Here is a 27123-nt window from a genome sequence, read left to right on the forward strand (position 1 = left end):
ATAAGTGTTGGGAGAAGGAATGAGATTTTCATAATATTAATGAACATTCCTGAACTGCCGATTTTGACGATGCTCACGTAGGCCTCCAGCAAAATGGGATTTTCCCCGTGTGCAGATAAGCCTACTTAATTGAACTGGGATGAATGGATTTATTGGTGGGATGTTCGCCAGTCTCCTAGCCAGTCAAACTTTTAGTTGGTTCAGAGTTAGTTTGCCTCAGTCTGCTTATCAGCTAGTCAGTTCTAATAGACATCTTTTAATTACACAGCCATAATTTAGGACATGCATGCTAGTATATCTAAACATACAGTGGAAGAGAGAGCAAGGGTCTTGTCCTAGTTACAGAGGCCAGGACCAGTTTATTACTACGTGAGTATAACCAAAACTGTGTATTCTACACCCTCTATGTAATTTCTGATGGACTGTTGATAATGGATCATTTGCAGCAGCTGCCCAGGGCACACCTAATGACTCAGCTGTGATAACTCCCCTCCAGGGAGGAATTAGCACCTTCACACCCAGCCTGAGGGGTCATCTCTGCTAATGGCCCATACTGGACTGGCATAATAGGCAGCTGCAACACCTAGACCACCAAAGATGACAAAAATAACCCAAGACTCACAGAGTTAAATCACTCATTGTGAAACCCTCTGCCCTGGGGGAGGTACTGGAATCTACTTGAACCTGAGCATATAATCTTGGGGTTTTGCGACTTCTGGTACCACTCGTCAGATCCAGAGGAGGACCAGAACTCCAGTAGGGCTGCCACTGCCACTCTCAACAAGACTGCAATCGTTACCTCAACAGAACTGCCACCATCACCTGGACCAACAGGTTTTCCTTTCCTTTTACTTTGCACCCAGAGGGGCCACAGGGTGCTCAGCACAGAGGACAATGAACACTGTTCTGTTCTTGTCCCAGGGGGCTGGGTTATACATCTGTTTTTCATGAGTTAAAACCAGTTTTTCTCTGTATCGTTGCATCTATTGTAATTTATTTTTAGTAAACTGTAACTCTGATTTACAATCTCTCTAGAGTTGGGTTCATTTCTCCTGCCGGTTTACTTTTTAAACCAGCACAGGTCTTTATGCCATCTGGAACTGCAAAGGACTAGGACAAGTCCATGTTTCAGTTGAATAATGAAAAGCTCTTTGAGAACTAAAAATCAACCATTTCCTTTGAAAAATTTTTAAAAAATGCTGGATGATATGCAGTTATTATCACTGTAATCCTTAAAAGGACTGAGAAACTCCTTCTATCTATAGCATCATATCAGCAAGCACCAGCACTGAATACAGCCACCATGACACAGAAACTTTGTTTGACCTGACTCTATACTGCTGTCAAAGGGAGGGTTCCTGCTCCCAGTGACTTCTAGCTTCCTTTGTGTGGGCCTTTACATTTGTGCAGCCAAACAGTGAATTATACATGAATACATTCCAGGTAGAGCAAGCAGGACAGAGACACATGATGTGGCTCCTGGTTGAAGAAGTCAATAACGATGGTGTGTAATGTGGCATGTAAAAAGCTGCTGAAATTATAGGTACCTACTGATTTCCAGGTTGAGTATACTGCTTAACAGTTATTTCCTAAAATAGCACTGCAAGCGGTGCTTGTCTTTTTTGGATTCTTCAGCTGAGATCTTCACATTATTTAATAAAATAGCACTAGTCATGACTATTTATGGCTATACATTTAGAACCCCAATAAAGGCACAATGGGTAAATGTATCATTGGAATTACAGTCTCCAAATAAATTACTAATTCAAAATGTGTTGAAAGACACTGAAGATTTTGTGAATTAAATATATAAAGTAGAAATAGGCAGTGATGAAATCACGGCTCCTCTTGACATAGTCATACAGCATGAAAACATTGTTAGTATGGAAGCTACTGAGAAAGAAACAGTCAAGACATTACCAAAAAATCCTAGGTTATACCTGAGCAAAAATATTTTCCTGTATATTCTCTCATGCGAATAAAGCCTGCAAAGGGTACAAAATGTGGGTCCCCACAGCTGTAGAGTCATACAACCAAAGGTCAATTCCAGCCAACAGCCCCTTCCTCCCTCACTAATTTTGGTCTCATTTGTTACATTTGGATTCACAGATTATTTTTTTCCAGACAATCTAAGGAAGGCTTCTCACTTGTCAGTTAAAGTTAGCACAGTTAAAGACAGCACTTTTGATTTGTTCTTTCTTTATACAGAAGAAATGTTACACAGGCATGCTCTGCTCTCCATTAAGGATGTGTTTCTGAAAAATTTGATAATTAAAAACATTGCACTATTGCTTCACTCTTCATCCTCAAATCAACTTGATAAATCCCAGTTTGTTTGAGGAAAATGATGATGACCATGAAAATGCAACTACTCAGGAAGAGGGGCCCAAATGCTCACACTAAAAGACTGATACCAGGGACTTGATCTCAGGGATGTAGCAGTTGGGATCTGCGAGAAGGGTAATCTGCAGACTACCTCCGGAAAGCTGGCATCTCTTCCAGGTCACAATTACTCCATCCACTATGCCATACGTAAACTGTCCTCGTGCATTTAAACTGTGTGTATTTTCGTCTCTGTACACATCCCCTTCTTACTGCAGAAAAAGTAATTTGCTCTTCAAACAACCTCTGGAGTTTCATGTAGGTGACTGACAACAGTTAGCAGAGCAGACTGTTCAACAAACAGCAGTGGTAGACCAAATCCAAGGGCAGGATCATCTTGGGAGCTGGTCCTCTCATTATGCAATCAAACACAAAACAGACTTGGTCACAGGAGCAATCTTTGCTCAGACTCGTGATGTGTAAAGCCATCAGTACCAGGCACCTCTATTAGTTACATACAGGTCTGCAAGGGATATTTTTCATTTAGTATCCACAAACACAGGCAGGGCATCTGGAAAGCATCATGAGTACTGACATTCCCCATTAGAAGAATATACAGGATTCCCAGATATACCCCAGGAGTGAGAAGCAGGTAGAGAAAACGAAACAGAAAAGATGCTGCAGTTCATGCTAAAGGTACACAATACTCAAATATTTCAGAACTTCCCAGCTGCTTGCAAATCCAAGTAAATGCAGATCACACCAAAGTTATATCAGGGGAAAGGCTGTTACTGAGTGTAGAAACTTTGCAGAATATTAAACCACAAATTACACAATCTGCTTTGCAGCTACATGCCTGGTCTTTGCTTCTGTTCTGGATACTAATAACATCTTATCACATTTCCTTATGTACAATCATTTAATTCTCTTCAAACATTTAAAACAACCTGTGACAACTACTACAATGTATAGTATATGAATATGCCAACATGAAACAAGACATAGTAAGTAACTAATTGGCTACTAGGAAAATTGACAAAACCAAATTATTTTAAGTAGCAAGACCTAGAAATCTTCATAAAGTCACTGTTTTAATATATTAAAGGTCCATTTAGAGAGAGCTGCAAAATTTTTTGCTCTGCCACAACCACACTAGAGCACCTGTATGCTTTACCACAAAGGTTGTAACCACTGGGAAAACTTTTAACACTGCAGACTACCATGAAAATCCATCAAATAGCTGGGCAACAGGTCCAATGTGCCCTGTTTGTGTTCCCAAGGACACAGGAGACTCCTGGAACATCTCCACAGTGGAACGTCTCCACCCTTGGAGGCATTCAAATCTCGACCGAGTATGTCTGTGGTAAGTAGATTGGCTTTGAGCAGGTGGTTGGGTTAGATGACACCCACAGAAGCCCTTTCCAATCTAAATTATACTATGATCATCTTGTCCATTTAGCTCCCTTGCTGTCAGCCAATTGTGTTCACCGCTTTGATTTCCACAGAGAAAAAGGGAACCATTTTTAGTGCTTAATTTATGTCAGTTGTTTCAATTTCCCAGTGAATAAATAATTTAGAAGAATTTTATCTTCTTCATTTTAGAGTTATGTGAAGAGGCCAAGTGGTAAAGCAAAACATTAAATTATTTACAAGTTGTACACACGTGGAGGCAGATAAATGATGTAGCATTATATATTTAACAGTTGTTAGAAAGTACAGAAACTATAAGCATGACAGTCAAAGTCCTTTGTCAAAGGAGAGAAAAGTAGCCTTCAAGTCTGTGTTAACTTTTCAGACATTAAAAAGAGCTAAAAAAATGTATTTAAGGTAGCTCTGAAGTCTGCACAAACTTCAGAGCTACTAGAGTAAGCAGTTTCTGTCTGCAAATGAATAAATGAGGCTCCATTTACCTATTGGCAAAATTCTTCCCGAAAGGCAATTAAAGCCCTGCTCCATGTTTTAGGGGGATGGAATTGACTAAATCATAAGTGTGAAGACCTTTCCAGTGCTGGAAGGTGATTAGGTTATCATAGACTAGGAGAATAAATTATAAATTCATTTGTAGTGGGTGGACAGTGCTATAAAACAATGGACAGATCCTAAATCTTCAAGCCTTCAATTACCAAGTCTATTCTGTTTGCTTGAAGGATTACATCTTCTTATTTTGGTGTTCAAAAAATAAAGATCTAAGAAATAACATTAGCAGCTGAGTTTTTATACAACTCCAAATAACCTCTACACATGATGAAGACAAGGACAGCAAACAGAATTCCTCATAATTCAGCCTTTCTAAATGTATTGACTGCCTTATATATGCAGCTGAAGAACTTCTTTTAAATAAAATTCAATCAGAAATAGGTTGAAAAAATGGAAATAGGTTTGAAGTACCATTCTCTGAATATGTACTACATAGAGACCACGAAACAGAACAAAATACCACTACACTTTATCTTTCTTTCAGTAACTTCACATTTTTTCTCAAAAATTGATTTAAAATATATTTCTTTCTTAATGTGCATATATTTTAGACAAAGACCTTCTGTTAAAATTCATCTGGCTCTCTGATCCCCCCCTCCCCCAAATGTGCACAGACAGACATAGTCATTAAAGGATTGCTAGAACAAGATCTCCATTCTTTTCTGAAAGGGGCCCTACTAACAAAGGACCTCCAAAAGTAGTCTGTATTGTTAGGTGCTGGGTGGGAGATGCAATCTTTTACAGCAGTGAGGATTTAGGATCTACTTCCTCCATGTCCTGTCAAGCAGACACATCTCTTACCCACACTGTATTAGCATCTTTCTACCTTCTGGTTTTAACAAACTCTTACGTCTTGTCATTGACTTTAAGTTCAGCAGGAACCTCTTTGAGCATTTAAAACAAGCTCCACCATACCCAGAAGACAGTTTTCTATCCATAATGTGTTCAGCACATAAGATGTGGTATAATGACAGCAACTGGAAGGGGTTAAGGCACCTCTAGCCTCATGGTTTGCCACGGCTCCCCAGAAACACTCAGTCTGGCCTGGAGCTCACTCCTTTCCCTGATGCACACCTCTGCCTCCTTTCACTGGTAGAAAGACCACCAGGTGTGGGGGGCAAAAGGATCCCCAGCAGGGAAAACGTGGCTGCTGGGACTAGGTGGACTCAAGCCCACAGCTTAGGGAAGGCTTGCAAAAAGGGGAAAGGAGGCTGGACCTGGGTGACAGAAGATGCTGGGCAAAAGCACCTTTTAGTGAAAGGAGACACTACGAGGAGGCCCGTGGAAGGACAGGGACTTGGTACAGGCCGGGGAGGGCCAACAGGGACTGAAAAACAGTGAGGGCAGAGGAGATACAGGCACTAGGAGGGGAAGTGTGGTGTGAGCCTGGGTGCAGCAGATGGATCTCAGACAGGAGATCTGAAGAGGGACCTGCTTAGGACAGCAGTAATGCGAGTGGAAGGCCAAGATGAGAGTTTTCCTCTCCTCATACAAGTCCTGAGAGGTTGAGAGCAGCTCTACCATGCAAGGGAAACTGCTTCTGGCTTTGCCTGGATGCCCATGTGCTTCCTGTTCAGTGCTGCCTGATTGGTCCTTCACTTTGAGTAGCAGTTTTGCTCGAGTATCTTAAAGAAAACAGACAAGCAAGACTTGGGATCATCCTGTTCATATTTTATCGATGCAGGTATGTGCCCTACCACGTAGGCAAGGATAGAGAGAGCAGTGCACATGTGCAAACAAGATATCACGATAAGAAATAACATAATTACAGTTTATTTTGACAAGTATTAATGGTTTTTAGGGGCACAAATTTTAATGAAGTGTGGTGAGACACCAACGCTTTCATGATCTTACAGATGATGAGCAGACAGAGCAAAAAACATGAGGGCTTGAAGGGGCAAACATCTGGCAGTCACACAAACCTAGATGTACCTTGTTTCCTTTTCGAAGTAAATCTCGTGCCTTAATTTCATGACTTAAGGCACTTTTCCAACTGAAACAAGAAATTTGAGAGCTTGAATATATTCTCATCAAACTGTAACATGAATTGACAGCATACACAAAGTAAAAAAATACGTATATCTCATGTTAACTTTGCAAGTATTATAAGTAAATAATAAAAGTTAATACCCAGTAAATGGCAAAACGTTTTTAAGATAAATAATTTAGCACTGAATGATGAGTTTATTATGAGTGTAGACTTCTAAGTGGAAAAAAGAAACACCTAATAAGATGTTTCAAATCAAAGCTAGCAAAACAGCACATAGCTGTCACAAAGTTGTGTTTTCTTGGACAGAACAGGATAAGTGGCAAAAATATTTGTAGCTTTCAACAGATAGGCTTGGAAAAAAAATCAAAAAAGGTATTTCATTAAAAAAATACTTCTAGTTCTTCTTATCATTGCAGTTCATTTCTTACAGATACTTAGAAGTCGTTATTAATACAATGTATACTTTGTCTCTATTCAGTTTGAGCAATGATGTTTTTCAAAATTTTTTCTCAGATTCAATTTTAGATTCAGCTAAGGCAAAACTGTAATTGATAATATTCACTGAACTAGAAAGGAATATACACTAACTCACTAAAGTCACAAAAAATATCAAACTAAAAGTAATACTTTCTAGACTTAGTCTGTACATTCAGCTTTCAACCTTGTGTCTTCCCAGCCACCATCCCATCACAGGTTTGTTTCTTTAGGCATAGTGCAAGGTCAAGATGCAAAGGGAAACACAATGTTCTAAGTCAATCACTGTCTGTGCCTGCATCTTATTTACTCAGCTTGGGAGTTAACAATGTGGTACCTGAAGAAATTCTAGTATTGGTTTATACATACTGGAAATCTGAATTTCCCTGTAATTTCTAACTACACAGGTTTCATCTTTGAAGTCCACTGAAACATATTGCTGAAGACATCATGTATTTATTTAACAGGTGTGAAAATTTTTGCAAAAGAGCTTGGATAAGTGGTGCCATATAAAATGTAAGTATTTCTACCTTTCACAGCAATCAAATAAAATTTTGCATGAAAACAAACTGTGTGAAGATATCACATCTTAAAGTGCAGCAGTCTTCAGTTACAGACAGAGGAGAGAATGAACAGAAATATCACGTTTCTAATTCACACAACATGAAAGACTAAGAGCCTGATACTACACCTACTAAAATGAACTCTAAGATAACTGGTGAGCTCAAAATTAATTAAATTAAATACTGACAGAAGCATGCATCAAGAAGTTAAAAGACTCAGCCCAGAAACTTAATGGGCTTAATGGGTAGCTTAATGCATAGTGGATCCATGCAGATCTCTGCAGAAGTCAGGCAACAAACAGATCTTCTCTCTGCTTTGCCAGCCAACAAACCAACAGCTGTAACATTCTACCACAAAATACCCGTTTCAGATTTGAGGTTAACCAAGACAGTAAACTTCTAAAAGAGATGATCATACATGATTCAGTTATCCAGGAAACACAAATTATGGGAGATGGTCACAGGAGTTTCACCATTTCTCCCCTGAATTCACTGCAGAGCACTACTGAAGGGACAGTCATACCCCATCCTGTCCCTCCAATACCACGGCCATGTGTTCCCACTGTTGCCCTGATATTAGCTCAACTGACCACAAGATGAGGCAGGGCAGGCCACAGATATGACAGTAAGCACACTTCTCTCCCCTCCACAAAACAGACAAACAAAAAAACAAACAACCCGCCCCAAACAAACAACCAAAGAAAAACCCCAAAAAAACCAAACCAAAGCAAAAAACGGCAGATTTCTGTTGAATCAACAAATCACACCAGTTCGATCATTCCAATAATTGCAAGGTACCTTTCTCTCACCTAATGCAATAGAAACCATGTGAAGCCAAAGACAAGGAAGAGAAAAAAAGTAATGTTCTTGCAAAATGGTTTGGGACAACTGTTTTCAAAAAGCTTAAAAAACTAAAACCTTTATTAAAAATTATTGCAGTTGGGGTTTGGTTTTGTTTGTCTGTTTTAACTGGCCTCATTTATTAGATAGCAATAACATGGTTTATTACTAGGAGTCAAACTGCTGCTTCACATTAGAAGGTTTTGTTTGGGAAAACTACAGTTTTGTTGATTGACCGTCTAACAGCTGTTAGAACCTAACAAGCTAACCAGGAGTTGTCTCTACACCACAAAAACCACAATTCTGCATTAAGTGTTATGAAATGAGACATTTTACACCATTTTTCAATCAATTTCTCAAAACCTAAAAAAAAAGCCCTAAAAAAAATTACAAAGATGGAAACTAAAACATCGGAGCAAAAATGCTATTTCATATCTTACTGTTCATAACATAACTTTAGTTGCTTGCTGACAGAAGCATCTGAGGTGAAGAACAAGACCAGGTAATAGCCCTGGATATCCAGGTTCACATACAGTCATCACTGAACAGATGCCACACAGGCTGCCTGCAGATGAGAGGAGTGACTGCTGTTTCCCCAGGCTCCCACCCTAGCCATGCCCTGACTTTATCAGGGGAGGAGATGCACAGGTGCCGAACTCTCGCTTGCCCTGCTCCCTCCCATTCCACCTCATCTCTAGGAGAGTAAACCCAGGTGACTCAGCCGGGCAGGAGCCACAACAGGACTCTCACCTCTGCACTGGTGAGGCCACACCTGGAGTACTGTGTCCAGTTCTGGGCCCCTCAGTTCAGGAAGGACATTCAGGTGCTGGAGCAGGTCCAGAGGAGGGCAACTAGGCTGGTGAAGGGACTCAAGCACAAGTCCTATGAGGAGAGGCTGAGGGAGCTGGGGCTGTTCAGCCTGGAGAAGAGGAGGCTCAGGGGAGACCTCATCACTCTCTACAACTCCCTGAAAGGAGGTTGTAGACAGGTGGGGTTGGTCTCTTTTCCCAGGCAACTATCAGCAAGACAAGAGGGCATGGTCTCAAGTTGTGCCAGGGGAGGTTTAGGTTACATATTAGAAAGAATTTCTTTACAGAGAGGGTGGTCAGACACTGGAATGGGTTGCCCAGGGAAGTAGTGGATTCTCCGTCCCTGGAGATTTTTAAAAAGAGACTGGATGTGGCACTCAGTGCCATGGTCTAGTAACCGCAGCGGTAGTGGATCAAGGGTTGGACTTGATGATCTCAAAGATCCCTTCCAACCCAGCTGATTCTATGATTCTAAGCAGAGGACTGGACCTGCGAAGAGATACTGGGGGCACAGCTCCCTTATTCTCCAAAACAAGAGCAAGTGCAGTTAGAAAAACCCCTTGAAGCCCACTGACAGTACGGTGCAGTGATGAGCCTGACCTTATTTCTGCTGGGAATGTTCCTCCCCCCCTCATCAGTTCCACCATGCTTGTCTAATGTTTCCTTTTTTGCTGTGTCAAATACAGATAACAAGTTACTCGAGGCAGGGAGCTGTCGAGAGCAGTATAGCTCATCTGGAAAGGGTTTGGCAGGTTGTGCAAAAAATAGAGCAGAGCAGATGACCAGCCTTTAAAACAAACACAGTTTCATTTGTTCATATCTTAATAACTTACTAATTCATTGCCTAATGTCTTATTAGCAACACACTTTAAAAATCAGGCTTTGACCATCAAAAAATTAATTCTAAAGGCATAAATAGTTCAAACTAAGTTTTTCCCCCTTAAGTGTTTTGTGAATGCATTGGTAATGTTCAAAGTCTAAGATCTCCAGCATTAATGATGCTATAAAATTAAACCTGACGCTTTTTGTAACTTCTTCTTAAGTGCTTCCCAATTCTAGTAAATTGCTCTGAGCTCAATGGGATGAAGGTCCCTGATGGCTATGACAACTCATGAAGTCTCAGACAGGCTGTAGGGTAGGATCTGGTGAGAGGCAGGCTCTGCAAAGCCCTGACACAGCACCCAGTGTGTTCCTGCTCCCTGCACAGGACAGCGGCACACACATGGCAAGGCTTGTGAGGCCCCACAGAGCCTAATGAACAAAAATAGTCCTCGTATGACCAACCCACAGATGATCTGCTGCCAGCAGCACAAAGCAGTGAGAAGGGTTAGGAAAGAGTGGAGGGTGGATGTATATTTGCCTTGCTTCCTTTTCTTCCATGTGTATCTTTAAACCTGATAGTATATACTGCATTTGTTCTTCTTTAATGTCAGGTCTAACTATATGGGCCATCACACGTCTCACGTGTCATGGAAACTTGCAAACTGGTTGTCAAACCAGCAAGACTGCTGGTCCAGGATGATGGTGCTACTGAGTGAGTGGGAAGGCTCCTCTGTCTCATAGCACTGCCTGCTCCTGCCTTCCTTCTCAGGCAGGATGCACACCAAAGAGCCACAAGCCACGCTGCAGCTCAGGCAATGTCCACGTGCAAAAAGTCAGGAGCTACTTGACGGGAAAGGATGGGAGAGGAACTCCTAAGGGAACATGGGGGAACAGGAGGGGCTTCTCCGGGATCTCAGTGCCAAACGGTAACACCCATATCCCTTCCTGCCTTGGCAGTCGCACATCGGGACGGTCTCAAATACCTGTATTTCCCTTCAAACTACTATTGGATCTCTCTAATCTCTCACCCTCCTTTGGGGATAAAATTGAAATCCTGCCTGTTCTCACCAGCTCCAATAAGGGTTCCCTACAGCATCATACAAATGTCAGACAGAGTCATTAATGAATGCAGCCCTAGTCCATGGTGGGACTTAGACGGTGTTTAAAAGGAATGTCAAATAAAGCCCAGAGTAACTGTGCTGTTTCCATGTTTTAAAAGACAGGTGATAGGATGCAGAAACGTTTGTTCCTGATTTTCTGAAGGCTGGGTGGGAACTGTTAGTACTACTTTAACTTGGATAATTGCTAAGCACACCATGCAAAATTAACAACGTAGTATTTAATGCATATTTTTACTCTCCTAATACAAAATTATGTCAGCCCTCTGTGCCACCTAGACCTTTTTAATTCTCTGTCAGATCTTCAAAAATGTAAACAATTACTTTGAAAAACACCTCCACCTGCCACACTGAAACAATTAATCTTCTGTCTTCATACAACAACAGAGAGCTGTTTCTATTTATATCCCTCTCCTGCTCCAGGCTGTGTGCTCTCAAAGCAATTCAGGTATACCATTTTCAAAGGAAACAACGATTGCACTGAAGTCAGAAGCAGACTGCAATGTCCTTGAAAGACCAGTAAAACATGAGCTGGGGGTAAGAAACACTGAAGAGATTCAGCAGAAGGAAATTAAGAAAGCATACAACTAAAAAGCTAAAAATGCTATGTGTTGTTTTATATATTTTTCTTACCATTACTTCATAAATTACTTCACAAGGGATTTGTCTGATATGGAAATGCCCATTTTCTCCCACAGATCACTTGCAGCCTCAGCAGCCTTTCCACAGAACCCAGAAATGGAATTTTTAACTGTGGCTATTCTCAACAAAACCAGCTGTGCCAGGATCACAGCAAATGTCTGGGTCCTGAGCAGACAGGAACTATCTCATAATTAAAGCCTGGCATCTACTCAAGTATCAATTAAGTACTCATGATAAATTTTCATCATTCTTGTGATTGTGTGTACATCATATTCCATCATAAATATTGAACATAAAGCTATTGTGTTTCAGACGCTGTATTATGGGGGACCCAGCTTCACGTCCTACTAAATGCCATCTATGACCAAAACACATAGAAAATCTTTTTATACCACCTCATTTCTGCCAGCTTTCTATTCTCATCCAAGCTGCATAACCAAACACACCTGTTTTGCTTCCATACCCCATGTTCTCCTTTTTTTATTCCATTGTCAACAATCTCCAAAGTAAGCTGGAAAAATTCCTCCCTCAAACACAAACAAAACTTCTGTTAAAACACTGGCGGGTGACATGAGGTAACTTAAACTGACCAGCTAAGTGACATGGGGTAACTTGGAGAGACAACCAACAGCCTAGGACAAAAGACTGACCAGAGGAATGCACTTTGTCCAGCCCAGAAGCTAGACACAGGACTGCTTACAGAAAGGCTGCAATTTATAGTTTTATCTTTTTAACAACAAAGGTTGCAGCCTGAAGAGTCATTTTTAAAATCAGATATGTGTATTCTCATTATTTTCTATTTATATCAATTATCTTGGTGTTTCATATGCAAAGCCACCCTCCCTTTACATTACAAGCGACAGGCAGGAATTGAAAGAAAAGGAAGATACATTTCTGGATCAACAAGAATTCAAACTATAAAAGAACTAGGACAGTCAACTTCTCAGTGCAAATTTTCTGCCTACCACATGAAATGCTAAAGACAGAAAGACTTTTAGTAAAACTGTCACTTACCAAACGCCTCAAACACATGAAGGGGGACAGCGCTTACACCCCTGAAGTAATACCACAGGTGAAAAACAAGAGCTTATCTATCACACAGCAGTGCAGTTCTCAACTTGCCAAAGACCTGTTTGCCCAGATTATCAATTTTAAGAAGGCAGACTGCTGCCAAGTGGCATTACACACCTAAGTCTCCAAAACCTGGCAGTACCACGCTGCACTGTGCTTTATCAGCTTGCCACAATTTGAACACCACATCCTCCTAGAAAGCTGCCTTCCCCCATGTCCTCTAAGGGATTTAACCACCTAAGGCACTATGACACCTGCTTCTACTAAGCTCAAATACCATCAGCCTTCACATGAAGATAAAAACATTTGGGGATAGCTATCACAAGGCTTCTCCATTTCAGCTTACTCCTATGTTGGAATTCACAGCCAGTTACACCTTTTGTGTAGCACCTTTAACATATCTTCATTGCAGCACAGGTTTCATTGTGCCTGACTTCCTGCTGCTTCAGGGAGCCATGTGGAAAGCCCAACAGCCAGCTCCATGCCCCTGGTATATCACAACTCAAAGAGGACTTCCCATCAGTCGTCAAGGAATTTAAAGCATTAGTACAAAAACTCAAAAGCCACAAAAAGACCAGCAGAGACAGACTGAGGATATAACTAATATCCAAGATTGCTGTAGGTGAGGGGATCTATTGTCTGAAACTGCCCAGACTGCAGGAAGTCAACCTCCAAGACAATGATCCTGTCTCCATCACAGCCCAGGACTGTGTGCTTAGGCTGACTGTTGCACAAGGCTTGAGGTAGCTGCACCCAGTGCTGTTAAAGGCAATGTTAAAGGCTGGACTATCAGACAGTTTGCCTCAACCACAAAGCTGCATTCCTATGTGTGGTGAGCCAAGAGGCTCATGCTTGAGCTATGCAGCTATGGGGATAACTAGAGAGAGGTCAGAATAGCTAACACAGTATTGCAGGCTTAACTCAAGACACCTACAAGTGATTAATCCACACAAAAGCATCCAAGATCATGCTCTCTGTCTGAAATAAAAGCTGCTATTTAATAGGACAAGACAAAAGAAACAATGGAACTAAATTAAAGTGGCTTTGCCATATATTGTAAAACAGAAGGCCCAAACTTCCAGCTGAAATACATTGTTTCAGATACTCAAAACCTTAAGAAGTTGTTGGGCTGTCACACAACAAAATCTCAAGTAGCTCACTTGATGTCCTTCATTAAATGAAAACGCCTCGTGCTCCCTGGCTTTGCTCAGCGGGTCAGCTTAGAGCAAACACCTTGAAGACAAGACCCCTGTGTTACATACAGACAGCTCTGTGCTGTTCCTTTTCTGCAGAAGTTCCCTGTTATTTGATATGCACGAGGTAATCTTGCAGCTTGGCTCTCTGCAGTTGGAAGTGTGGCAGGCAGCTGTGCCAGGCACTCTTGCCAAGAAAGTATTCTGAGACACCACGATAATAAAAATGCATCAGAGTAACAGGCTTTTTTCTTCTTTCATATCACTAAGTACATAAGTCCAGGTAGGACATTTCTGGCTCCGCAAGCTTTAAGTATACATACCCAAAGTTCAAAAACTGAATGGGAGACTGACAAATATACACCCTGCAATCCTCTGAAAAGCCACTCTAAATGGGTGATCATTTCCTGTTTAATGCCTATTTTGTCCCCAGTCTGTTGAAAGCTATCCGCATAGGGTGAATTTTCCTACTGCAGTTCAGCAACTGCCATTAAAATCAGTGAAAGACTGGGGTAGATGATGTAAAGAGATCACTGATAGTCCCAAGAAGTGCATATGAATATAATTTTATTTTCTTTGGTATGTAAAAAAGAAACCCTTTAAGAAAGCCATCTTTAAGTGACAATACCTTGGTTAATAATAAAATTTAATCAACCTTAATGTTGATCAAAATATTTTTCCTTAGACTCCCAAAAAGGCAGCTAGCTCACTTTAAGAAGGATGATTGCTAACTCTGAACCTTACTCCCACTAATTTCACTAGGTCCTTCTGTTTCAATATTAAAATAAAGATGTTGATTTAGACCAGAATATACTAAGAAATGGATGCCATGCAGGTGGTCACAAAAGCTGTGACAGTGCACGCTCATAGAAAACATGAGCAATACAGTCCTATCTGCTTAATTGTTCAACTGCAGCTCCCACTCTTATTTTTCAAATTTTAAACCTTATGTCAGGAAGACCATGCCTACTTTATACTCTTATGTCAGGAAGACCATGCCTACTTTATACTCTCTGGGCTGGAACATCAGAAGCATCTTTCACAGTTCAGCTCAACATAGGTGCAGGAAAGCTGAAAGGAAGGGACAGCAAATTAATATCAAGCAGAGGCATCCCCCACTACCACTGAATTTCACCTGGGTACAATAGATGTGCTAACAACCTGCAGATTTTCAGAGCTCTCACATGGATATCTTCAACTCTACCAGCTATGTAAAAAGTTGCCAATAGTAAATTAATGCTGTTCACGCTCAGGCCTGCCTGCCAAATTAACATGCACACACAGAGTATTCTGCCATGTGCAGAAAAGATTTCTTTGAGTTCCCAAACTGGAAAATCATGTGAACCAGGGACAGATGCTACAAGGGTAAGAAAGAGCAGGCAAGCTTGCAAGAGTATAGGAGTGGGGAAGACACAGAGAACAGGTCCTTCCAGCTGTACACAACTTTATAATACCCCTTCAGTGTGCCTGGGGGTGTTCCTGTTTCTCCTTGCAATAAGCCAACTCATCCCAGTGATGCTGGGTACTTGGAGATCAGTATGTGAGTCCATTCCTCCTACATTTGTGCCTAATTTGTCAAGACAGGTGAGCCAGCCTTCAAAACTTCAGAAGCCTGCCTGTCAAGAACACAAAGCCAGGGAAATGAAATGTAAAGTTTTGGCCCAAATTGTGAATAAGACAGAAAATCTGGAGCTACTGAAAACTGACTGAAGCTAAAATGGCTACGGGATGTTACATGTACTTAAAATACTAGCACTGCATACATATTTACTGAGGAACTACACACATGGTTTCCTTCTTTGATTTGCAGATGTTTCTTCCTTTTGCAGAGTGTTAAAATTTTGTTTGAGGAGAGGAAACAGATGCTAGCTGTAATAGTGGCACCTTTCCAAGATGGAAAGAAACCATTAGTGGGGCTTCCATGGGATTAAGGATGGGAATGTGAAATCTGTATTGCCTGTTTGCATGAATTAGACAACACCATCACCACAAGGCTTCCTAGAGCTGATGCAAATGTAGAGTAGTGACCGACATTAAGAGCTGGTGCCTTAACACTGTTTCTGTATCAGTCAGACCAAATGGAGTCCTAAGCAGAAATCGCACAGCAGACAGCAATATGGACAATGCATGAGGTTCCAGGCCAGAACTATTTATTATCTTGTGGTTCAACCTCTGAGCTACTGTTCTACAGGGAGAACATAATCAGAAATTTACAGAAAAGGGTTAAATTTAACATAGCAACAAAACTCAAAAAGAAGACAAGTAAAAACTATGGCCAAATGAACAGAAAATGTCATTATCAATCAAAACAATAAACATGGACAGAACCAGGATATTTTTTAAGTATCAATAATAATTTCACAGTTTTTCTGAAATAAACCCACAATTCTAATGGAAAATAAAAAAACCTACACAATTTAGAGAATGTTTCTAAATCACTTCTCCCTTGTTTTATGGATTTATATGAAAATGGCAACAGCAATTAACCTGGTCATCCAAGTCTAGGAGGTGATTTGATAGTAGTGGAGTGAATGGGAGGACTGAGAAGCACATAGGGGAAAAAATAAAAGAAGATGCCGTAGGAACACCTTTTATAGTTGTTGAAAAGGGCAGAGTACAACATTATTTTGAACTGTGGAGCAGGAGTCAAAGCAGGAATATGAAGAGGATGATAAGGTTAAACTAGAGAGCATCTTTACGATCGTGATAGTGAAATATGTCCAGAAGCAGAAAAGAACATATCTGCAAGGTGTTGGAGGAGGATAAGGTGAAGGTGAGGATAAGGTGAGGAAAATGAGAAATAAGCAATCAAAGCTTTGCCTGAGAAAGCTGCTAAGGTTTGTGAAATGTGGCAGAGGAAGGCCGGGATACTGTGAGAGGATCACACATTCATGAGATAGTAAGGAGTAGGAGATCAGTAATTTACCACAGGGGCTGAGAACATGAGTAAATCAGAATTTAGTCAGAGCAGAGGGAGCAGAAAGACCACTAAGGAAAGTGCTGGTGCTGCAGTGAGGGATGAGTAGCCCAGAAAGGTTGTGTGAGTGCCAGACTAACACAGGGGACTTGGTAGTGGGAGAGCAGCCAGAGGCAGAAAGGCTGTTGTGGTAGAACAGCAACAGATTACAGACACACCCAGACTCACCAGGTTAGGATTCCTGGTGAGTAGGTATTCCTAGGTTAGGAACTGAGCTACTCCAGCTACTGGCTCCCTGTCCCTGTCAAGGGAAAGACCAGTGCACCTCAGAAGGTGGAAGAACTTTCCTTCTTAAAGTCCCCCCTTCTCTCTGTTCAGCGCACATGGATTTTGGAGAATTCCTCTTCTGACTTAGAAGCTTAAAACTATCCGGGATGAATCTCAGCCTGCCTGTGGTATCATTCAGAAAACAAACAAACAAACAAACAAACAAACACAAAACCCCCAAACCAAGCTAAGGAAGAGGAATACTCTTTTTTATTTAAACCTAGGATCCTACAAAGGAAAAAATCCCTTGATGCCTGAAGGTGGACAGCTGTACCATGGGACAGCCAGGGGAACCTTTGCATTTCAATCATTCTTGAGCAGGGAGCTATTGAAAAATGGGCTTGGAAAAAGTCTGCATATGATCTTGGGCTGTTAAGGAAACCTCTGCTTACAAAAGGTTTCTGAGTGAACAGAAAGACAGCTGTGAAGCCAGACAGGAGCTAATTTGACCCAAGGACAGGGTACAGCCCAAGAAAGGGAGGCAGCAACAGAGAAAGGGTCTAAGCAACCTGAAAGCAATAAGGGGGGTGGAAAAAAGGGAAAAAGGAAACTTAAAACAGTCACCTATAAATACAATCACTGACTGTAGGAAAGCATTGCCTTTGGCCTGGGAATACCCGCACAGGGATTACAGAGAGGAAGAAAGAGAAAGAGAAGGGGGAGGAGAGGGACCAGCTAAACCACACGAACATGAAATTGGTTGTAAAGTAACAGCTGCTTTTAAAAAAAAAAAAAAAAAAAAAAAAAAAGCAAGGTTAAGAAGCTAAATACCAGCACACGGGCAGAGGCTGCTAGCAAGTGTGAAAACAGCAGTTTGGAGCTGCTGCTGGCTTACATGAAGGTCACAGTGTACCTGCAGCTGCACAGCTGAGAGACAGGCGGTGTCACAGGCAAACCAGCCAGCCTGCTCCCACTCTGGAGGATCCTTCTTCAATTCAGGAAGAAAAGGCTCCCACATTCCCAACAAATTCTACCATATATTCTTAAAATTCATCTTGCCTTAGAAAAACTAAAGCAACATTTTTAAGGGAGTGAAAAAAGTAATATACAGATTATTAAAATAAATGGCAAAAGACAGTATGCCCTAGCAAATATCAGACTGACTTTCTTCTTAAACATTCAGAAAATCAAAACAGGCAATGAAACAAATATCCAGACATTTAATAAAGATATGTTTTGAAAACAGAAAGATAATCAATAGGAAAAGCAAGGAAGAAGAAAATAGTATGTATGGTGACCTTTACTTGTAATTTAATGCTTGTTCTCATCAGATTAAATCTTACTTCCCTCCCGCCCCCCCCAAAAAATATTACTAAGAAGGTAAAATACCTACTTTCCCTGTCCAGGAAAATAGATACAGCTGGTCTGTTCATTCCACATTTGTCATTTAATCTATCTGTTCATCAGACTACAGCATCAGCCATCTTGCTAATTATCTCCTTGCAACACACAGAAATTGAAAAAGATGAAAAAGTCACCCATAAGAAACAGAGGACTAGAAAAATGGAAAGATAAATTCCAGCTTTTGGTACTGCAATGAATAATACTTTAAATATTCTGTATTCTCAAACCACTGGTTTGCCTCAGATGACAAGAAGATGCAAGACTTCTGTAATCTGTCAACCAACTAAGAATAAAGGGCAAACCAAATAGTTTCTAAGGATGCAAAAACCACATCTCTTGTCTTTCCAGGTAACTTCTTATTCTGAAATATATTTACATCTCTGTATGAGCAATAGCCCGAAAAATACTCCCAGATCTAATTACAGATCACCTTACTGTACACTGCTTCTTAGTTCTAGTTTTGAACACACAAGCATTTATATTTTCAAAAAATTATGAAAATCTCTCAGAAATTGTAATAATGTTTCTACAGTGCTAAAACCATTTTAGCAAATCTGCTGCAATTTTTAATCTATACAGATGTAAAACTACCTTTACCACAATTAATTCACACGACTCTCCATTTTAATGAAAATGCAATTTAGATCCACCCTAAATACTGGCTTGCAATGCCTTACAGTTAACTGAGCTTTTCACTGCTTCTTATTAGACCAGTTCTGCTAGAGAGATCCGTAATTTCTCCAATTTAGGTACAGCCGAGTCAGATAAAAAAAGGAATCAAGACCCATTTAGAGTATTTCAATGGGCTAACAGTTACCCAAAACTACCCAAAACTACTCTTCTAAAGCATGCCTCAGGGATATCCAAGCACTAAAAATGTTAATTAGTGTTAATATCAACAGAAGTTTAACCTGGTGACAAAAGCTCCTAACGTTTTCTTTCCTATTAATTGCGAACATGCATAAAGAGTGCTAGTCAGATTACCAGGATTTTCTGTAAATCCTACAAAATCACTAACAGCATCCACACAACACATTATTTAAGACCAGCAGCTCCTCCTACCAGCGCACTGGGAAACCGCATTTAATCTTTGCATCAATTCTTCCAGGGCCATTTCTTCAATTTTCAGCCAGCATCTCATTCTCAGATAAAACAAAAAGAATCCACAGCAAACATGCCCTCCTGCTCCAAGGATGAAGGGAGGCAGAGGGGGGAAAAAACCCCAAACCCGACCACTACAGCAGTGCTTCTCAGCCTTGCATTTCAATCGCTCCGCACGGATCCCCTCGGCACAAAGGGAGGCAGGAGCCCACGTTCCCTGCTGGCAGCGCCTGGGTGAGGCGGGCGCTGCTTGAAGCCAGAGATGTGAATGTTAATGACAGCAAGACCGCTTAAAACTTCTCTCCCCTGCGCTGCGTGAGAGTTTGCCCGCAGTGGAGTCCTCAAACGCCAGAATTAATGCGGAGCGTTGATGAGCCGACCTATCTCCCGCCTCTTCCAAGCGGCAGGGAAGGGCTGCGCTGCATCGAACGGGGAGCAGCCGGAGCTCGCAGAAAGCCCCATCCTCACTCACGCTTACGTGAATGCTAAGGCTCCTCTCTACCTTCTTGCCGGTTTGGTGCCAGGGTGTGTAGCTGGGAATGAAAATGCCTTCCCACTGAACACGCCAAGGGCGATTCCGCTCTCCCCAGCCCCCACGTTCAGTTCAAAATGGTCATTTTTGAAGGCTGAGGACTTCAAATTTCCTTTTAACACAGCTGTCTTCTGGACTATTTGGAGGAGTTGAACTGCTTAAATGTGCCGCAGCAGTCTTGAAATTTTGCGAAACCCGCATTTCCACAGAAACTGTAGCACCACCTTCGGCAAAGGACTATGAGGGTCAGGATCTATGGACCTCCCAAGGTGTATGGAGTATACACAACAGAACCGCTGCAGCAAGCCTCATAATCAGTACATTTCCATTTGCTATAGAGGCTACAGTACCACTGGAAAACTTTTGGGGATACAGAAAATCCTACAAGACTGAAAGCAGTACAGTGCTGTACGACTGCTCCTCATAATTGATTTTCAGTGCTTTTATACAGACAGTTTTACAAGTTTCAAACTATGAGGCTTTTAACACTTGTGTTTTTAAAAGGGTATCTTGACGCCTGCTAAATCTCATTATTGACATGTTTTTGCTGATGGTCAGCTGCATTCTCCCACTCTTCTAATCATCCTATTGGTTTTATCCATGTCCTCATATTTTAGCCATTAAAATAAACAAATAGTTATCTATGGCTAAAAGAAAAAGGGATGTTTTTCTGTGTGCTTAAAAGGACTGTACTGTGTTATTTAAGACAAAGATTCTTTTCTACAGATTACATACAGCAGGCAAAAAACAATGGCCTTTCCCAGGAAACTAAGTAGACAACTATGATGACTTGTTCATAACTCTCAACAATAACATTAGAGAGGGCATGAAGTAAAATTTAAGAGGACCCATCAATGTATCTGGGCTTCCTCTGCCAATAAAATTGATTGAGGTAATTAATTTACTACATTAATTTACATTATTTCTACTGAAATTATGGCAGGCCTACAGCAGCTCCATGTATTATATATGACTAGAGCCATATATGTTTGCATTTCTATATTAATAGAAATGACAAAATGAAGTCTTCACTTAAGCTTTTCCATAACAAAGTATTACCACTGAAAAACAGGATCTGCAGGAACTTTATATGCAAAAAGTATTTTATCTGACTGTCATTTAAGACTGCATTTTTGCAAAGGAACAAGTGACGTGCAGCAAGACCACGAGTACCAGGTCAGGCTCTGATCATTCAGATGGTGAACCAGGAGGTGCAAAGGAAGGAAAAAAGGTGTGCAAGTCTGCAGGTGTATATGGATTACTAGACTTGTTTTGAAACAAAGGCTGTGCAACAGAACATCACATCCAAAGACAGCCCAGGGAGAACTCCAGTTGTCAGTCAGTCAATGGGATTTGTTGACTGCAACAAGTTAAAGACCTAAGACATTTTAGCATATGCAGAACAGCAAAGTTCACTTGTAAGATTACACCATTTCCTGGTGCAGCAGGAAGTGCAGGAGACTTATTCTTTCATAAGCACCTACTGCAAGAGAAAATGCTAGTTCAGTCCCAGCTTTCCTTGAATGTCCTGCCTCAATTCGACAGTAATTTCATATTTTCCTTGGAAAATCAGCGGGCTGCTTAAGCCTCCCATATATCATAAGATCCATCTTTCCATGGAGTTTCTCAGTGAAATAATAAATGACAAGGAAGATATAAATGTACTGATGAATTTTATCACATCAGCCAGTGAAGTCTCAGGATCACATGCAAAATGAGTGGAGAACCCTAATATGCTAGTTAAACCTAAGTTACACCAACACTGCCACTTTATATATATGTTCTACACCTCTGAACAAATTCAAAACATGCAAGGCATGACCAAAGCATCAAAGTGAAAGGTTTAGTTAGCCAGACTGAAAGTTAGTTTACCTAAAAGTGGGTTATTTGCCATCATGTACTTGTTTAATCATGTTCCTTCATTGAAATCAGGCACCCTTGTCTTCCTAAGAAGCTTTGGCCTAGCTTTTCTACCCAGTGAAAGAGACAAAGTATTTTCAAGACACTCAACTAAATGTGAGATTATGATCTCTGAAGGTCTGAAATAGGATCACCCATGTTTTCATAAACAATCTTGAGTCAGAGTAAAGAAACAGACCTTAAACTAAAATCAACTCTTAACATGAAGAACCAACTGAGCTTTCTTGCAACACAAATCAAACTAATATCTAACCATGAGCTACCTAAGGAATTGAAACAGTCCTGAAAATACAACATTAGTATACTACAGTATTAGAGATGAGGTATTGCAATTTTCATTCTCTTGAAGTTTGTACTTGATCCCCCACATCTACAGGTCATCATGACAATCATAATAGGGAGTTAAACATGCCATTTCAGTCCCACACACCTCATGCCTAATTAAAACTTAATAGTAAAAGGACTGGTGTCCAGTTCTAGCACTGAGTCTGTAAACACAATAGGAGATGTTGTCATTTTTCAGATACAATGTGATTTTTTTTAATGAAAAATTCAAGTAGCTTCTGGAATTCTGATTTTTAACTTCTGCTGATGTATCTCCTTTAGCAAAATATCTTCACCAGTCCCAGGCAAGGCCCTACTGCAACAGAGGAATTCATAAAGAAATTTGAGGAACACACAGTTTTTCAGTTCTGCCTTACATATTTTAAATGCAGTGGAAACATTTTTGTCAAATGGTCTATACTCCTATTTCTTTCAGTGAAACTGCAAAGATAATAAGCAAGGAGCAAATGTATTGCAGAATTTAATCAATCGACTTCCATGGCTACATGGATGTAATATATGATCTGATTTGTATTGACTTTTTTCTCAACTTCTATTGGATTTGAAAGCCACAACAGTGTTATTTTTTTCCTTCAGTACTCTATTATGCTTTGGTTTTGGCTGTGGTCTTCAGCAAATCCTGTTCAACCACAGCAACATCACACATCTCCTGTTTTCAAACAGCTTCACCCAAATAACATTACCTAGTTTTTCAAGAAATTGTAGCTATTTTGAAAATGTTCCAGAAGTAACACACAGCTGTCCTCTCATGTGGGGAGCCAAACCAGTAACCATTAGCAAATAATCATTTAATGAGTTTTGCTTGAGCAAAAGATACTTTCTATAATATACCTAAAGATTTCTTTGCTCAGTTTACTTTGATCTCCATTCACTAAATCAGTCATCAGTGAGTTTCAAAATTTATTTATGTGCTGTGTGAAAAACTGTTTTTGTTTAAACTACCTTCCTGAAAGTTTTCTGTGTGCCCCAGTTTGCCTTTTGTGAAGCAGTGGAAAAAAAACCCAGGAAATAAACACTCTCTATTCACTTCCCCAACCCATTCATGATTATACAGACCTCCACTGTAGGTGATATTATGTTCCTCCAATTGCCTGTTTTCCAGACAGAAAATTTCCTACACTAATTAGTTCCCATTTGTACAAAAGCAACCCCATACCTCTGACTGCCTTCACCATTCCTCCACGTACCCTAATTCTACTGTAACAAAGAGAACAAAACTGGACATGGTACTCGAGAAGTGGGCACAGTAAAGATTACAAAATGACACAGGGATTTTGTTGTTCTTGGTTTCCCTCTCAGCAGTTTGTAGTGCTCTGTTTGCCTTTCGGACCAACACTGAGTGCTGACAGTGCTGCTGCTGTTTTCAGGGCACTACCCACAGTCAGTCAAGGTCTCTCAGTGAGGGGAACAGCTAGAATAGAATTGTCTTTTCTCACAGGTATCACTCTGTTCAAACAATTAATTTCACTTTCTCTACTGATCAGTTACTTAACATCACCAATTTATCATCCGAGCGTTTGCATTCAGCACTGAATTCTACTATTTTGCATAGATATTTTCACATATTTGCAAATTTTATATTTACATGCTTGCTTTCCATTTCCAGCTCATTTGGGATTATGTTCAATAGCTGGAACCCTTGCAGAAATCCTTGCTTTACTCCACCAGTAACTCCCCTTCCACCCACAGAAAACTCCCCACCTAAAGCAACTCCCCATTTCTTGTTTTTTAATCAATTATTAATCCATGAGAGGGCTTCCAGTTTGACCCATAGGAGCTTAGTAGCAGTAGAAGAAAAACTGTTTATAGAATACAAAATAGGACTACAAGAAATGAAAACACATACAGGTCTCCCTGCTGCTTTACATGGGCACATCACTTGTGGCAAAGGGAACAGGCAGAGCATATGGATGTTTATGCCTGTGCAGCCGAATCCTCTGCCAAACATTCCATACTGCTTTCTAGTGATACCACATGGTCAATAGCAGGCAGCCAAATCAGCACGCTCTTTTCTGGATGGCCCCAACATCACATGCCACAAAACCATAAACTGTGCAAGCAATGAAGCTTCAGGCATCCACGTCATTGTCTGAAGATCCTGCAAATATAGCCAGAAAGACTTACCTAAGCTGGGCTCCTGCAGAGAGGGAAGAGATCTATTGAATGTGTATTTCATAAATCTAGGTCCTCACAGGTCTTACAAAAAACTTCCACATGCACCCACTGCACAAGAGCAATACAGTCTTAAATAAAAGAGGAAAGAAAAGGGAAACAGGACAGTTGATATGAAAGATCCAAACAGAAAATGCATTTTTAACATTTCAACCTCCTCTTGGCACCAATTCTTCCTTCATGAAGCAAGGGGATTTTTCCCTTTTATTTCTCTGAATGACTGAGTTCTCTTGGTAATCAGCCCAGTTAGGCTTTATTATGTAAAGCATCTGGGATTTGAAACTGGGATTCATAAGCAGAGATGGCAGTATTCTGTTTTTGGCAACACCTCACTCTTTCACAAGGAGAAAATTGTTCCTAGATTCACAATCTAAAGGAATACACAGAACCTAGCAAATACATGAAGGAAGGAAAAAATAAGTCTTTCCTTCTTAAAAACTTGACACTCAAACACTTATAAAAGGCCAGACTACAGGCAAGGTTCATTCACACAGGAACACAGACTAAAGATGCTTTCAGATGTGCAGGAGCCTTTAACAGAGGAATCCCATCACAATTATGCCTTGTTTTATTAACATATAAATTTACCAAATCTCCATCAAGTCCTCAGTATCTCCTCAACTTCAATACTTTCCTTTAAGAAAGTAAGCACCGTACAGAAAGAAAAGGTCCTAGAAGCTGTTCTCCATGCTCCCTCACATGGAATACGTGTTAGCTCCAGACAGGGACCAGGCCAAGGTGGTAGCCAGACCAAGTACTCAGCAGCAGAGAAAAAGCTTCACTCTGCCTTCCTTTCCATTATTGCCCAGGTCCATGGCTGAGAGATAAAGGAAGATGGATGAAATGCAATATAGTTATCTCTGTTTGATGGCCTCTTTCCAATGGAGCCCAGTCCTGCTACAGTCCAGCTCCCAGTGCTTGCACTCTTCTTCCCTAAACACCTTGCCCTTTCCCCTATTACTTGCAATCTAGTCTCTACTTACAAAAAAAAAAAAAAAAAAAAATCAAAAAAAAAAAATCAAAATTAGTCCTTAAAGCTTAGCTTAGTTACTAACTCTTCCCTATTTCATTTATTTCATATCTGTATCTCAGTTTCCCACTAAAGCAGCATTCGTCATACTTCTGTGAAGTTTTGTAGTTAGGCTCTTCAGCCTGAATTAACTGTAAATGATTGACCAGATCACAGGTTTCGGTACTTCCTAGCATAACAGGCAGCATCTTCTTTTTCCCCAGCCTCCCTTGCTTGAATGAAATGTCATTGGAATCTCTTCTACGGGTCTTCTGTGTTTCAAAAGAGCACCAAGTTTCTTAGTAACTGCTTCATTCAGTTTTCTTCATCCTCCTTTTTTGCCACATGGGATTAAGTAATCACTGCAGAGCCAACAGCCTTGAAAGAGTTTATTTAGTTTAACACCTCCAACTGCCCCCGCTCAGCTGAGATCTGCTCCAGTCCTTTATCCTTCTCCAGTCTGAGGAGATAAACTATCCAGATGTGCCCACAGCTGCACTCCTCTAAAAGCAGGCATGGCAATAAATGAATGATTATTGCCTTTTGCCAGTGCAGTGCCAAATAAGACCCTACCTTTCTAAGTTTACTGAAATATCTTTATAGATGAAGGAAGCACTTCCTGTAGGAAGTTAGGAAGACCAAGGACAGAAAGCATATAGGTGAACAGGGAATGAACTTGCTGCAAACAGAAGTAATATGGAAAGAAATTAAGCATCACTGTTACTTCCTTCTTTGGGGCACTTCCACATGTATGTATAGTTAAAGGAAAGGCTACACAAGGGAAATTTCTCCAGTCTCTAAAGAAATGAAACCACAGTGCTTTAATCATAAAAAAAAAAATTGCATATCAGGGAGATCTGGTTTTAGGGGGTCAGACATTAAAAGGTACCATGATAATTAAATAGATGGTAGAGTATGGATGCAGAGATGTCATAGTCTTATTCTTCCACAGAGTTAGTATTACATATATAAATGCAGAAATTAAATGGATGCAGAAAACACATCTTTTGTCTTCTGTTTTCAGGGTGACCTTCTTTTCAAAGGAAATGCAGGATGAACGATCATAAAATTAATTTCTTCCCTCCAAAAGAGTTCGATATTTTTTTAAAAGCTCAAACCTTTGAGGTCTCCTAAAAGCTATTAGACTTTAAATCAAATCATGTGTGTGTGTTCAGATTTGGAGTATTAAAAGTCTAAATTTTATTATATGCCCTACTTTCTAAAAACTGCTGTTTCAAAAGAACTAGCTGTAAACATAAAAGTTCAGCAGGTCTACCATTCAAGAGTCAGGATTTAAAACACTCATGAAATTTCCCTCTAACAAAAAGTCATATTTAACAGCCACTTACAATTGTTAATTTTATATACAATCAGCAATATAAAAAGTATTCAGAATAAAAAACTAGGGTATTTCCAAGACCGTTCCATTTGATTACACAGAGTAAAACTGAAGTGCTTCCCCCTGAGGTGCAGGCTGACAAGTTTTATCACAGATAAAGGACACAGTAGAAGGATGTCAACTGTAATTCAGATATTTTTAAAATCACAGAATCATTTAGGTTGGAAAAGATCTTTAAGATCATTGAGTCTGACCATTAACCCAGCACTGCCAAGTCCACCACTAAACCGTGTCCT

At 40.4% G+C, this 27123-nt stretch overlaps 1 protein-coding gene across 10 annotated transcripts in view; it reads right to left on the reverse strand.

Annotated features, from left to right (window-relative positions):
• The window catches only part of MCF2L (MCF.2 cell line derived transforming sequence like), a 150375-nt gene that overhangs the window by 106824 nt on the left and 16428 nt on the right, over window positions 1-27123 (reverse strand). Inside the window, exon 1 of one of the 10 annotated variants that reach the window (XM_064646467.1) lies at window positions 19472-19919. The exons of 8 other annotated variants lie outside the window; for them this stretch is intronic. In XM_064646467.1, the coding sequence (XP_064502537.1) occupies window positions 19472-19550 (79 nt within the window). In that variant the 5' untranslated portion in view covers window positions 19551-19919. Of the gene's footprint in view, window positions 1-19471; window positions 19920-27123 lie in introns of those variants that run through there. One more of the 10 variants, XM_064646471.1, reaches the window with a different exon arrangement.

Source organism: Pseudopipra pipra, chromosome 2 (genome assembly GCF_036250125.1).
Source record: "Pseudopipra pipra isolate bDixPip1 chromosome 2, bDixPip1.hap1, whole genome shotgun sequence".
In the NCBI taxonomy this organism is placed as follows: domain Eukaryota; kingdom Metazoa; phylum Chordata; class Aves; order Passeriformes; family Pipridae; genus Pseudopipra; species Pseudopipra pipra.